This window comes from Watersipora subatra, chromosome 3, assembly GCF_963576615.1.
Source record: "Watersipora subatra chromosome 3, tzWatSuba1.1, whole genome shotgun sequence".
Classification (NCBI taxonomy): domain Eukaryota; kingdom Metazoa; phylum Bryozoa; class Gymnolaemata; order Cheilostomatida; family Watersiporidae; genus Watersipora; species Watersipora subatra.
Genome location: NC_088710.1, coordinates 3,835,681 through 3,850,054, shown reverse-complemented (window position 1 = coordinate 3,850,054; position 14,374 = coordinate 3,835,681). Strand labels below are relative to the sequence as shown.

The 14,374-nt window shown below is 36.6% G+C and overlaps 2 protein-coding genes and 1 long non-coding RNA gene across 3 annotated transcripts in view; 1 reads left to right on the top strand and 2 right to left on the bottom strand.

The window, feature by feature from the left end:
- Positions 1–649: 649 nt before the first annotated feature.
- LOC137392293 (uncharacterized) lies at positions 650–1,347 on the bottom strand. Its single transcript, XR_010978221.1, has 3 exons — positions 1,162–1,347; positions 939–1,071; positions 650–723 (listed from the first exon to the last, which is right to left on the bottom strand). It is a non-coding gene; the product is annotated as an uncharacterized lncRNA (long non-coding RNA).
- A 2,598-nt stretch (positions 1,348–3,945) lies between these two features.
- LOC137389645 (dentin sialophosphoprotein-like) lies at positions 3,946–5,016 on the top strand. Its single transcript, XM_068075707.1, has one exon. It carries the CDS (start codon positions 3,946–3,948, stop codon positions 5,014–5,016), a length of 1,071 nt encoding a protein of 356 aa, XP_067931808.1.
- Positions 5,017–13,848: 8,832 nt separating this feature from the next.
- The window catches only part of LOC137389643 (uncharacterized), a 38,721-nt gene continuing 38,195 nt past the window's right edge, over positions 13,849–14,374 (bottom strand). Inside the window, exon 48 of the mRNA XM_068075705.1 lies at positions 13,849–14,162. Within this exon, the coding sequence (XP_067931806.1) occupies positions 14,028–14,162 (135 nt within the window). The 3' untranslated portion in view covers positions 13,849–14,027. The remainder of the gene's footprint in view (positions 14,163–14,374) is intronic.

The window sequence follows — 14,374 nt, the reverse complement described above, 5'->3', positions numbered from 1 at the left end:
GATGAATGTATAGAAGCAGATTTGGCAAATGTTGAAAGGCATAGTGATTTGGCCGTACGCAGTAATAGTCACCCGCCAGTATCGGTGGTAGATAACACAGTTACCAGTAGAAGTGAAACACGAGATCGTAGGCCGCCAAAGTGGCTAGCAGATTTTTACGTAGAGTAAAAGGAAAAAAGGGTTTTGTGATCTATAGGATCAGGGGGAGCTGTGGTGAAAGAAGAAAGTCATGACATACAGCTTGCGCTTGTAGCGGGCATTGTTACATAGTTGTGGTTTGCCTTTGGAATGTGTTCATTACTGGCAGTAAGCCTTACTCTTATGTCATTGGCTGTGCCCTTTTTGTCTATCTTGTGTTGTTTGAGATTATGGTATGAGTAGGCACTCACTTCTCACTAGCAGTGGTACAATAAAGTCATATAGTGTACCGCACATTTCAGCTCACTAGGGTGAGTTGTATTGTCTACTTTTGTTGGTACAGCTTTAAGTACCCCGCCTCGACAATTACCACTTGTTGATGGTATCTGGAGGTCTCTGGTGATTGAGAGATTACGCTCATTCAAAGAGTAGGAGGAAGCTGTGAGAGAATTGTTGGTGTCTCCTTTGCTGTGTTGGCTGGCGAAGTATTGTTCAATGTTGTCTTGGCAGAGCAGTCTTTCTCACAGTATGTATATTCTGCAGTCATTTTCAACCAGTAGCTATTTGGCTAGCATCACAAATGATCTACCTGTGGTAAAAATAAATGAATTCATAGGTATTGTGCTCCTCCAAGTGTTTCTCAAACAGCTGAGCATTTTGAACCTTAACATGACTTTCATAAATGGTAAATAACACCATTGTAGACATTGCTAATCTAGTACAAACAGATCTGATGGTGGGTCAATGAGCCAAATACTAGAAAAGACAGTATTCGACAGGAGCAGAATAAAATTACTTACAGGTAATCTTCCATCCAGTGATGGTGGGACTGCTCAACAAACAACGTGCTCTCTCCTTATCACTTAGATCAGAGACACCGTCAACCTCAGCTGTCTATCCATCTAACCATGCCAAGAAGCTGTCTTCAAGCCACTAGAAGAAAAGATAATCTGACACAACAAGACATCGTTATTTTTTGTTTGTTCTGATCAGTAAAAGGCTATCACATTATGTTCAACTTACTTTGAAGCGCTTATCATCCAAGGATCTGTATGGTTTTCGCCACTCACACCTTGAATGTATGCCCTCACCTCTGTATCTTACATTTAAGCAATCAAACGCCTAGTTGAACATCTCTATGATCTCTATAGTAGATGACAGCTCAGGGTCATTCATCTGCCGCATCCCATTGGCAACAGATTGGCTAAGAACCTGAAAAAAAACAGTTGGATGTAATGAAACAATGACAAGTGATATCATGGATTGATAAAGGCGATTTGACTTTCAAATTGCAAACTGTAATAAACTTCTTGGAGTCAGTTTCAGCAATGGCATTAATGTTTATAACATTGATTTCAAGGCATGCGGATAAATACTGGTAGGAACTGTGTCCAAGCATCGTAAACCAATCAAGCAATATTATTTTCATCAAAAATTGCTGTGCGCATAGCTTTGGCACTAAGTTGTGCTGTGGTCACATATAAACTTATTATATTTACCTGTGCGACTAGGTTAATCCTCATTCTAGCATATGGGTTGAGCTTGACATGTTGAGCTGACAACTTATGCAGGTGAGTGAAGCTGGTATGACAGAGGGTATGCTCAAATAGGCCTGTAAAGTGGCTCCATTTAACAGACTTCTTATGAAGCTAGAATGAAGTAAATAAAAGAAAACTGTTTTTTCCTACAATGCGACAATGTTTCAGTTTTAAAGTTGGAGGAAGATGGGTGATTCAGTGGCAGCCTTAGGACATTTAAATGAAAAGGGTTGTCGTCAATGATATAATTATATCAATGCTATCACCCAGCAATTATATAAGATTGGCCTATTATAATAATTATAGTTGAAAAGTTGAAAAAAATTGCAAAGATAAAACATTAATTGAACATTAACACCTAATACTACTGCTAAGATTAGGCATAATGACAAGGCATAAGAAAAATTGGAAGGAGATGAGATTAAGAAACCACATTTTATGTAATTTGTCATGTCTCCAATAAAAACAATGTAATTAGTGACTGGCTCCACAATTGGAAGCTGAAAGGATTTATGATGTATGGCTTGATTCAACACAGTGTTATAACAATAATATTATGACCATAATAAGAACACTGTGATTGCTTTTAGAAGACACGAGAATTAATATCTAGTCAAGTCAGTGCCGCTAAAGATGAGTGACAGTGTATGTCTATTGGGATGTGCAATGTATAATTTAAACTAACTCATCACTAGGTTTCTACTATTGCAGTTACCATGGCTGTTCTCGATGCAATTCCTAGTTGTCTTCAATAAGTGGGGAACATCACTGACAAAGTAGACGGTGCGCGGATGTTGTGCAAAGATGTTAATAGTTCTGTGGGTAGCTTTGGAGATGACTCAATATCTGTCTCAAGATTGCCCAGAGCTGAATTTAAACTACCAATCTCTACAAAACCTATAAGTTCTCCTGAAGACTTCTGGTAAACTAAACCTTCTTTGATCTTGACTTCGTCATTCAATAGGGTGATACTCCTCTTACTACCTAATTGTTCACTTAATAAACTAATATTGTCATTGTCAATGCCATTGCTTAAAGCTTCTGTAAGATGTGTAGGTTTTCAATGTCGATTCTGCTGGTAACGAGATTAATCCAGAGCTATGCATGTATGTATATGAAGATGAAGAATGTGCACGGAGTGTCAAAGCCCAACGAATTATCATAGGGTGCCATTTCATACTTTTAGAGCTTTTAAGTTTAGCTTGTTTCACTTGTTGATTCCACAATAGCTCTTTCAACTCGCTGTCAAACTTTGGTCCTTTATTGCTATTAGTCATTTTGCAGTTTTACAGATATCATTGTCTTCATTATTATCAACACTCACCCCTACACTGTCCATATAGTTTTCAAGTCGCTGCCGCCGGTACCTTTTTTTGTCAATTTTCAGTTTGTTAAGTTCTTCACTCTGATTTCTAGCACAAATTAAGAGCTGATCTCGTGGCAGAGACTGCAGAGGAGCATACGAGGTAGAAGCGGTTCTGGTGGCTTTAGCTGATTCACTTTTGGTATTCTTAAGTCGCTTAAGTCTTATCCTTAGGCTGTCTCTATGTCTGATACAGTTTGCACACTTTTGTTTATTGTATAGTACATAACTACAGTTCTTGTGCCTAACAGTCTTTGAGATAGGGTCTAATATCGATTTATCCCTTGATAAGTCTAGCTCATCGAAACCTTCGTTACCTTTACAGACGTGAGTATTCATAAGTTTTGATAGTAGTTGCTCGATGTCCTCAGCTGTTTTATACATGATTGGCAATCCTAGAGTTGTAAGTGTTTTTAGAGTTAGTTGTTTTCTGCATATAAATAGTGTGTAACTATAAGAGTCTGTCAAGGTTATTTGCTTGAGAATATCCGTCTCGTCACTTGATAAGTATATATATTTTTTGTCAGCTGCTTTAATCCAATGATGTTTGAAGAAGATAGAGTCGATTGTCTGAATGTCAACAGATGGTGTTGTTAAAGGTGTAACTGCAGCCACCCTTCCGGAAGGTTTATATCCCTTTCTGATGACTCTATTTTAAAAAGATTTACTTTTAGAATATGGCATAGTTGTAGACTAGTATAATGGTCAAACAAAGATAAAACAGAAAGTAGCTTGCCTCAAGATGCAATCTATCGGTATAGCCAAAGCCTGGCTAAGCTGCTCAGTTGTGCCGAACAGTCTCTAGCAAAAAGAGTTGATACGCTAATATTAAAAAATAAATTAGTCACTACTGTCAATCACATGTATATTTTTTCTACAACTAACTCACCAATTAGCTAGCAATCAATGAAAAACTATACTGACAAACAAGGTCACAAAAATCAACCAACTAGCTCCAACAGTAAAGGTCAACCAACTAGCTCCAACAGTAAAGGTCAACCAACTAGCTCCAACAGTAAAGGTCAACCAACTAGCTCCAACAGTAAAGGTCAACCAACTAGCTCCAACAGTAAAGGTCAACCAACTAGCTCCAACAGTAAAGGTCAACCAACTAGCTCCAACAGTAAAGGTCAACCAACTAGCTCCAACAGTAAAGGTCAACCAACTAGCTCCAACAGTAAAGGTCAACCAACTAGCTCCAACAGTAAAGGTCAACCAACTAGCTCCAACAGTAAAGGTCAACCAACTAGCTCCAACAGTAAAGGTCAACCAACTAGCTCCAACAGTAAAGGTCAACCAACTAGCTCCAACAGTAAATGTCAACCAACTAGCTCCAACAGTAAAGGTCAACCAACTAGCTCCAACAGTAAAGGTCAACCAACTAGCTCCAACAGTAAAGGTCAACCCACTAGCTCCAACAGTAAAGGTCAACCAACTAGCTCCAACAGTAAAGGTCAACCAACTAGCTCCAACAGTAAAGGTCAACCCACTAGCTCCAACAGTAAAGGTCAACCAACTAGCTCCAACAGTAAAGGTCAACCAACTAGCTCCAACAGTAAAGGTCAACCAACTAGCTCCAACAGTAAAGGTCAACCAACTAGCTCCAACAGTAAAGGTCAACCAACTAGCTCCAACAATAAAGGTCAACCAACTAGCTCCAACAGTAAAGGTCAACCAACTAGCTCCAACAGTAAAGGTCAACCAACTAGCTCCAACAGTAAAGGTCAACCAACTAGCTCCAACAGTAAAGGTCAACCAACTAGCTCCAACAGTAAAGGTCAACCAACTAGCTCCAACAGTAAAGGTCAACCCACTAGCTCCAACAGTAAAGGTCAACCAACTAGCTCCAACAGTAAAGGTCAACCAACTAGCTCCAACAGTAAAGGTCAACCCACTAGCTCCAACAGTAAAGGTCAACCAACTAGCTCCAACAGTAAAGGTCAACCCACTAGCTCCAACAGTAAAGGTATGCAGTAACTAAATCAGTAAATCAACAATCATATTTAACAAAATGTGTTTCCACTCTAATACCACAATACAGAGTTCTAATACATAACAATATAGTGTCCTGTTTGTTGTTTATTGAATCTGTCACCAATGGTATACAGTCCCCCTGTATATCATTGCTGTCACTAAACATTTCTGATCCAACGCATGAGTTTTGTTTACTCGTTTACCAGGTGATGGGATTACAAAACGGGAAAACACGACTCGCTGTTATCGTTTCATTAGCTTATTCAGTCAGTAGACTCCGCGGGTCACAATAGCAAACCTTGAATTTCTACAATGTAGGGGTAATACCTAACCAAGATAATGGATCCATGCAAAATAAAACATTTCAAACTACCTTTTTTTACTAATTTTAAAATTGGTAAAAGTTGTAGTATATGCTTTAAGTTGAATATAATTTACCCAAAATTACTCGAACAACGGCCTTTTTTCCCTAGTTGTTGATTAATATTTTGCCACCCCTAATATAAAATGACAAAATCTTTCATCGTAGTCACATTGTTTTACCTGGCCAATAAGATGGGACAGCAAGCAAAGCTGTGCAGTGCAGTTTTCATACTTAAAATCTAAATGCAAAACCGAAATTGAACTATTTTACGATTGTGACTATTAATATCACAAATGCTTGCGAATGGCAACTGACTGATTATAATGGTGACAATATTGAGATACTATATTTATTTGACAACAAAATGAATTCAACAGATAAGTAAAATAATCACTATAGCTCATAATATTTGTAAATTTACAAGGTGCTTTATTCAGCATATTTGTTTGTTCGGGTGTCGTGTTCGGGTTCATCCCAACAGAGCTCCATATATATATATATATATATATTCGAATCTGTCCAATACGCCCGAGGGCATTATATGAACATAAAATTTGAGATAAAATGATTGATAAGAACGCTAAAAACCTAATTTGTTGCAATACCAAGATCGTATTAAAAACTGAGGGAGTCATCAACGCCCTGACCCACAACATTCGGTGCCATTCTATTATAAAAAGAGTGCTTATATTGGTCTATCCTAAAATGTGGGTGGACTACTCCATGACGGGTTTGGTGGGATGGGTTAAAAGAGATATAGTTATTGAGGTCTAGATCGTATAGACCAAACACAATTCTTTTTAAAAATTTCAAATCCAAATCTTCTCTTCTATCTTTTAGTTCTTGGATGTTATTTACACGCATGCACTCTGTGACACTATCCATAGGCCCGAGTCTGAAAATCCATCGAACCCCCCGTCTTTGAATTGTTTCTAATTTGTCAGTTAAGCCTTTTGCGTGCGGTGACCATACCTGACAGGCATATTCGAGTAATGGTCGAACAATTGTGTTATAGGCGACAATTTTTGTTGATATGCTTGCATTAAAAAGGCAGCGTCGGATAAGTCCGAGTGCCTTATTACTTTTCTTAGTAATGTTTAAAATATGCTCGTGCCACTTGATGTCGCTTTGTATGAAAACCCCCAAATATTTCAGACCATTCGCCTGTGGTATAAAAATTCCGTTCATAAAAAGTTTAAAATCTGGTGTCGACCTGCCCACCTGCATGTGGATACACTTTTCTGGATTAAATGTCATGCCCCACTGTGTGGCCCAATGCTGTAATGCTGTAACGTTAGTCTGCAAAGCCAGCTGGCTGGTGTTTGTCAAATCCATGCACAGCAGAGTATCATCGGCATACAGTCGACAGTCAGCGTCTTTCACACAGAGTGGCAAGTCATCGATGTAAAGAATAAACAACAATAAACCATCATTAAACCCCGCCCAGATGAGAGCCGTTGGCTATCCTTGGGGGGCTGTATATCATTGGTTCCACCGTAATCAACTTGATCTTGCACGGACTTGTTAGAGTAGCTGTGCTTTGAGCTGAACATTTGAGCGTTCACCAGGCCTGCCAACTCTCACGCATTGGGCATGAGAAACACGCAATTGCCTCATGCCTCACGCATCTCACACCCATGTCACGTAATTGCCCCTTTTACCCAAGCAAACCTGTTTTTTGCCCCAATCTTCAAGTAGTGTGGCTTTTGTGAAGGTTTGAATAACTTTTTTGTTTTGTTTTTGCTTGAGTCTTTGTAGCTAGTCAACGATTTAACATTTCTCTTTTCAATATGCCTGTACCAAATATTGTTTTTGTACACTATGAAAATTTACTTCACTTATCAAATCCTCGCGTTTTCATTGCTCCCAAAATAGACTCTCACTCCTTTCCGCACTCCAGGGTTGGCAGGCCTGGCGTTCACCTACGGGATACCTTGGGCTATGAAATGAAAATGCATTTAGGTTTTGTTTTAGAGCAAAATTAATTACCTCCAGTGTATGCCTTTTATGGCATTCCAGTATTAAACTATGCACACGCATATGTTCACCTATGCGACATATGAGCTATACAGATTGCGCAAAATACGTATCTTGAAGCTTAGGGTATAGTAAAATTGCTGTGTTTCTGTTTGCTTCATAAAAATCTGCCCATCTAGAATACTGAGAAGGCTCAATCACAATGAAAATACATCACCTTAACGTAGCTCGCCACCAGTATCGAGATAAGCTAGATCAAATCAAATGGCATGCAAACTTGTCTATCAGAGTTGTCTGCTCACTTTACCAACAGGTGAACTAGTCTATTTGTCTAGAATGTTCTATTATCTACCCAACAGGAATTTCAATCACTTTTCATCATAACATCGTTGCTTTATTTGATATCTATCTTTATCCATTGCAATGTATGGAATGGTAGGATTGTTTACTCAGGAGGGAGAGAGGAGGAAGATGTGGAGAGTGGATGAGGTAGACAATTGTGGCAGAAGGATGATGGGGAGGGTGGGAGGCAAGAAGGATGAGGGGTTGTTACTACTCATTATATACCTGAAGATCATGTGGGAAGTTGAATATAGACGGAATTGTCTCTGACTTCAAATTCTCCCTCCCATCAAGGACTGTTGTAAAGATGTCAGATGGGAAATGATCAGAGCAAACTTAAGAAAATTCCCTCGGAGTGAACCCTTTGCGTCTTAATGCTTTTGTCCATGCCACTGAAATGACTGGATCAGAAGGAAACCTGCAACCAACTTTATTCAAGTATGAAATACTTGAGTAAAGTTGAAAATAACCACCTGTTTGAATATTTGATATGATGCCTATTACATATGTAAAATATTGCTAATACATGTGGTAAGATTTGTCAAATTCTTTCAAAGAGTTGTTGCTGCAGCCAATTGCAACACAAACGTTTAGCATGGCTTTGTTTAGAACGCCAATTAAATAAAGCTGCAATTAAAACAATATCGTCAATGCAGTAAACAGTAAAATTAGAATGATCTGTTTTGAAAATTTCTGCAACTGCTCAACCTTTAATGAAGTTGTGAGGTGAGAAAAAGATACCTCTACTCTCAACTATGTAGAGAGGAAATCTTGAGCAAAAACCAGAAACTTGTAAAAAAAGAGAGCTGTTGATAACTGTCACCATCTCACTCAATGCTACTGGATAACTGCATGATCATATTGTTCAGACAAATATTTTATTTCTTTTTAGCAACAACTAATTTCAGCTAAATGGGAAAAAATTGTGAAAATTTTATTTATTTACCAATATTATTATTATCTATCATTTATTCACCATTATTACTGTATTTTTATTATCAATAGTGCAATAAGTGATACAAGTAATGATTCTGCCAACCAATGAAAAGCGTAGGACTTGTGTTGGTGAAAAATGTGAGACAGCAGTAGTTTGTAACAGATTCTCGTATTATTCTTACTATTGGTTATTATTATAGTTTAAGAATGTAGTTATAATAGCAATAATATTAATTGTTGGTCTGATCAATGCAAATTGAGGAACAGACAATAAATAACTTAATAAATACATAAAACTGTAATTATTTTGTAATAATAATGATGATTATTATTATTATTATTAACAACAATAATTTAAGGAACAACAACTAGTCAAACTGGTGTGAAGTAATAAAAAGTGTTAGTTGTTTTGGCTGCAGGAGAACTAGGCTCCAAGAGGTTTTGTCTACAGGGGATTTGAGGGTATATCTACCAGAGTTCCTACTGGAGTAATGCCTACTTCCTACTGGAGTTGTGTCCTAACCCTTGTACATATACAGTTGTTGTCTTGTTCTGCCATTGTCTTAATGCATGAGTTGTATATAAACACTACAGTTTCAAGTTAATTGGTTTATTTGTGTTATTATTTTGTGGAAACCAGTCTAGCACTACCATCAAGCGCTCCAGCTGAAGGATCAGTAGCCCGTCTTGACAAACTGTTGTTTTTGTGGAGTTGTCTCTCGTCGAGCAGAGCTAGCAAACTGCAGTCACAACACGCAGTGCAGCTGATGCATCAGGTGCAGTGCGTATTGTGACAAACTGTTGTTTTGCTCGCTTCGCCCGATGGGGGACAACTCCGCAAAAAACAACAGTTTGTCAAGACAAGCTAAATCAGTGGTTCCCAACTACCTTGGAGCCATGGACCCCTGAACTCTTTATCTAAAAGTCATGGACCCCTTCATAAACATCATAATATATGGTGTTTATAACAATGCATTTTAAATTGGCATACATTATAAATTAGAATAATATAAGAGTCAATAGATTTGACATGTTTCTATTTATTTACTTACATAAATCAATACTATACTAAATTGCTTTGACGGTTAATTTTCAGTTTGTTAGTGAGATAGATTATACTTCTTGTTTTTCACCAAATTCTCAATCTTTGAGGAAATGGTTGACAAAGCGCATCGCATGTCATCTTCAAGTCCCAGTCGGTTTTGTTGTTTCGATTTGAGATCAACCATGGACGAGAAAGCGAACTCGAAAAAGTATGTAGACACAAATGAGAGCAAAGTTCGAAGGGCGTGTTTGGCTGTCTGTGGATATGGATGAATCATGGAAGGCCAAAATTTTTCAATGGTATTTTCTTCATAAACAAATGGGCTGAATAAAGCCCCTTGTAAATTTACAAATATTATGAACTATTATTAGTGGTTATTTTACCGATCTGCTAGTTTCATTTTGTTGTCAAATAAATATAGTTGCCAAAGATTGTCACAATTATGGTCAGTCAGTTGCCATTAACAAGCATTCATGATATTAATAGTCGCCATTGTGAAATGACCCAAATTTGGTTTTACATTTAGATTTTGAGTATGAAAACTAAACTTAACAGCTTTGCTGCTGTCCTATCTTATTGGCCAGGTCAAACAATGTGACAACGACAAAATACTTTGCCATTTTATATTATAGGTGGAAAAATATTAATCGGAAACTAAGGAAAAGAGGCCATTGTTTGGGTGATTTCGGGTAAATTATATTTAAATTTAAGCATATACTAAGACCCCTACCTATCTGAAAATTGGTAAAAATAAGTAAGTTGAAATGTTTTATTTTCCATGGATCTTACTTAGTATATCGCTGAAATTGAAGAGGGAAAGCGAGAATTACGTGTTTGCTGGTTACAGGTTGTGTTGTTTTGTACTACTAACTGGAAATCGGGTACTATCCAGCGATTGACACTCATAGGTGATAAAAGTCTAGACTCAAAAACCTAACAAGACAACGCAACCACACTGCGGGAATTGCATTAGCCCGGAAACCCAGGGAAGCGCAATCCCAACAGACTTTGATCATTAAACCCCGACAATATAATTCCGTCGTCTATTCTTTTAGGGTTTTATATCATTGATCTAACCACTATGACAGAAATAGCTGTAAATATCTAGCTAGAAAAACCAATACTGGCACCAGCCTGTGGACCCCCTCAAAACCTCCTGTGGACCCCTAGGGGTCCATGGACCACCAGTTGGGAACCACTGGGCTAAATGATCAGTAATTAGTAGCACGCACCATCAGCTGAGCATAGTAGCCAGCTCGGCTAAGAAGACCATAGAGTTATCTCCCATAGAGTGATAACTGTGCCTTCAACAACACTAGCGTTTCCAAACCAACAAAGAGCGTTTAGGCCACGCCCCTTTTTTGTGCTAGTCAATCGTAGTGATTGACAAAACAATAACATCAGCCATGGGAATGATCATGAATTTCCTCAGTTAAGATAGTAATTATTGCTCATATTAAAGAAATGATAATTATAGTTTATTACTCTAATATATGCTTATTATTTAAAGCAATTCAATACCTACATGCCTTGCAAAGGCACTGAATAGATAGTGTTAAGTAAGTGAGTTAATGCAATCAGTTACTCCAAGGATATACAGCCCTCACACATGGGGGGGCTGTATATCATTGGTTACTCATAGATAAGATAGATAGTCATACTGGGGTTGTATGACATTGGTGTGATGGGAAGCTAATCGACTGCCATCAACTGAAAGTATTGACACTGTATGGTGATAGTGATTCATTGACACCACAGTTCACAAACAGCCTTTGCATGTAATATTAGATTTCAATACATATCAATCAAATACATAGACTAGCTTGAAGCAAAGATGTCCACTAGTTAGTGGACATCTTTGTTTGATGTAAGCAAGCAAAATGTTTGAAAGTTAGAGTAGCAAATGTTGTTATATGTTAGATAAAAATAAATTATACTTAATTATACTAAATTATAATTATTTAAAAATAAATAAGACTTTTTTATTACTTTATTTATTAAATAATTTTTCATTGCAATCATAGCTAAACAGATTATATTTAGCCATTACTTGCTAATTATTTCACATTTACATTTAAACACATTTGCAGTTTCATTTTTCTTCCTAATTCATTTTAACAAAAAACTTCTTTCATGATATGAAATTTAAAGTTGTAGTTGTTTGAAAAAGCTTGAAAACATTTACAGTTGTTTTTATTTTCTCTCTTCTCTTCATTTATTTCAATTTCACAAAACACTTGTCATAATATGTAGTTTGAAAGTTAAAGTGGCAAATGTTGTTATATGTTAAATAAAAATAAATTATACTTAACTATACTAAATTATAATTATATAAAAATAAAATAGACTTTTGCATTACCTTATTTATTAAATAATTTTTTATTGTAATCATAGCTAAACAGATTATAATTAGCCATTACTTGTTAGTTATTTTACATTTAAACACATTTACAGTTTTATTTTTTTTCCTAATTTATTTCAACAAAACACTTATTTCATGATATGAAATTTAAAAGTTGTAGTTGTTTGAAAAACCTGAAAACCTTTACATTTGTTTTATTTTTTCTCTTTAATTCATTTGAACTGCTTAAAAATATTTTCTCATGATATGAAGTTTAAAAGTTAGATTGGTAAATGTTATATAAAAATAAATTTTCTGTCCAAAGACTTTTTTATTACTCGGGCAGTACAGCTCATAGTTGATGGCAGTCGATTAGCTTCCCATCACACTAATGTAATACAACCCCAGTATGACTATCTATCTTATCTATGAGTAACTGATTGCATTAACTCACTTACTTAACACTATCAATTCAGTGCCTTTGAAAGTCATGTAGGTATCAGGGATTACGTGTATGTCACAATTTCCACTTCCATAATTCATTTTCATATTATTTCTATTTCCATAACATTTCCCTACTTCATTTCCATATTATTTCCATTTCCATAACATTTCCATAATTCATTTCCATATTACTTCCATTTCCTTAAAAATTCCATAATTTATTTCCATATTAATTCCATTTCCATAACATTTCCATGATTCATTTCCATATTATTTCCATTTTCATAAAATTTTTCATTTCCATAAAATTTCCATAATTCATCTCCATAATTCATCTCCATATTATTTCCATTTCCATAACATTTCCCTACTTCATTTCCATTTCCATAAAATTTCCATAATTCACTTCCATATTACTTCCATTTCCATAATTCATTTCCATATTTATTCCATTTCCAAATTATTTCCATATTTCTAAAATAAAATTTCCATATCCATTTCCCTAAAATTATGAAAATATTTATGTTTATGGAAATGGAAAAGTAAACATTTCCATAATATGTTTAGCCATCCCTGGTAGGTATTGAATTGTTTTAAATAATAAGCATATATTAGAGTTATATAAGTTATATATATTAGTTATATAAACTAAAATCATCATTTCTTTAATATGAGCATTAATTACTATCTTAACTGGAAATTCATGATCCTTGTTTAACCCTTCTCGTGGCGGATGTTATTGATCTAGTCAATCACTACGACTGACTAGCACAAAAAGGGGCGTGGCCTAAACGCTGCTTGTTGGCACCGAAAACGCTCGTGTAGTTATCACTGTAGGGGGAGATAATTCTATGAATGGGACCAAGTCGGCACGGCCGAGGCCAGACCAGCTGTTACGTGCAAAGACGGCTCGGTTAGCTCAGCTGTACTCGGCTTTGCTAAGCCGGCCCCATTATGACTTATACGGTATACCAGTACTAGAGCTTAGTCACGTACGCAAGACCAGTCGAGTGTAAAGGAGGCGGAGCCAGCCAAAAGAGAAATGATGTACAGTTGTTACACCATGATAAGAAACCAGATGAGCTAAAAAAGTCATAGATCGCCGGCAGTCTCTTGTATATTATTCTGTTGCGTGCCCACACCCTTAATCACATGTATTAACATGTATCGTTCAAATATGTATTTATCTTATAGCCTTTTCTTCGGTCAGTCTCGGTCGTTTTGATTCTTGTGGAGCAGTAAAAGGGACCAGCAAGTTTCCTTTACATCATTTCAGAGTCGTAATTACAAAGAATGACTTACAAAGAATTATTTGTAGATATAATGAACTTGCAAGATTATATCAAGTACTAATAGTTTATTTCTTCAAACTTCCAAGCAGCCACACAATAAATAATAGCCAATAAAAATGTTAAGGGCCAGCTTTGAATACCTGAACTAAATCACATGGAGCAGAAATGAAAGTTGACTGCAGTTTTTGAGATCATTTCTAAGGCGGCAGGATTAAAATAATACAGAAACTAGCTACAGTATGTCTATGACTCTGTTCACTTGTTGTATCATCGTTATGGTGTCGTCATGAATGCTGCGCCTTTGGATGGCTGCAGCTTTTGAACTGTTTCAAAGGTCTCCGCGTTGCCTCGTTCCAAATCATTTAGGAGCTGCTCAGCAATTTTGTGCCGAGCAAGTCTTCCATTTGTCTGCAACATCATGAGTATTTAGTGCTACTAGCTGCAATTATGGTAGGGCTATTTGTGTAGGAGTTGTTCCCACGTGATAGCTCAAAAACAAATTAGTGATTTCATATCAGGATAAAATTAAAATGTCACTGAGAACAGCAGTTGTGTGTGAACACCGTACATCGAGCTTGATTTCTTCAACTAAGAATACAATGATATAATCGTTGGTCCAG

Bases quoted from the DNA above. Each gene is read 5' to 3' on its own strand.
- LOC137389645 (XM_068075707.1), top strand. From the start codon at position 3,946: ATGAAAAACTATACTGACAAACAAGGTCACAAAAATCAACCAACTAGC.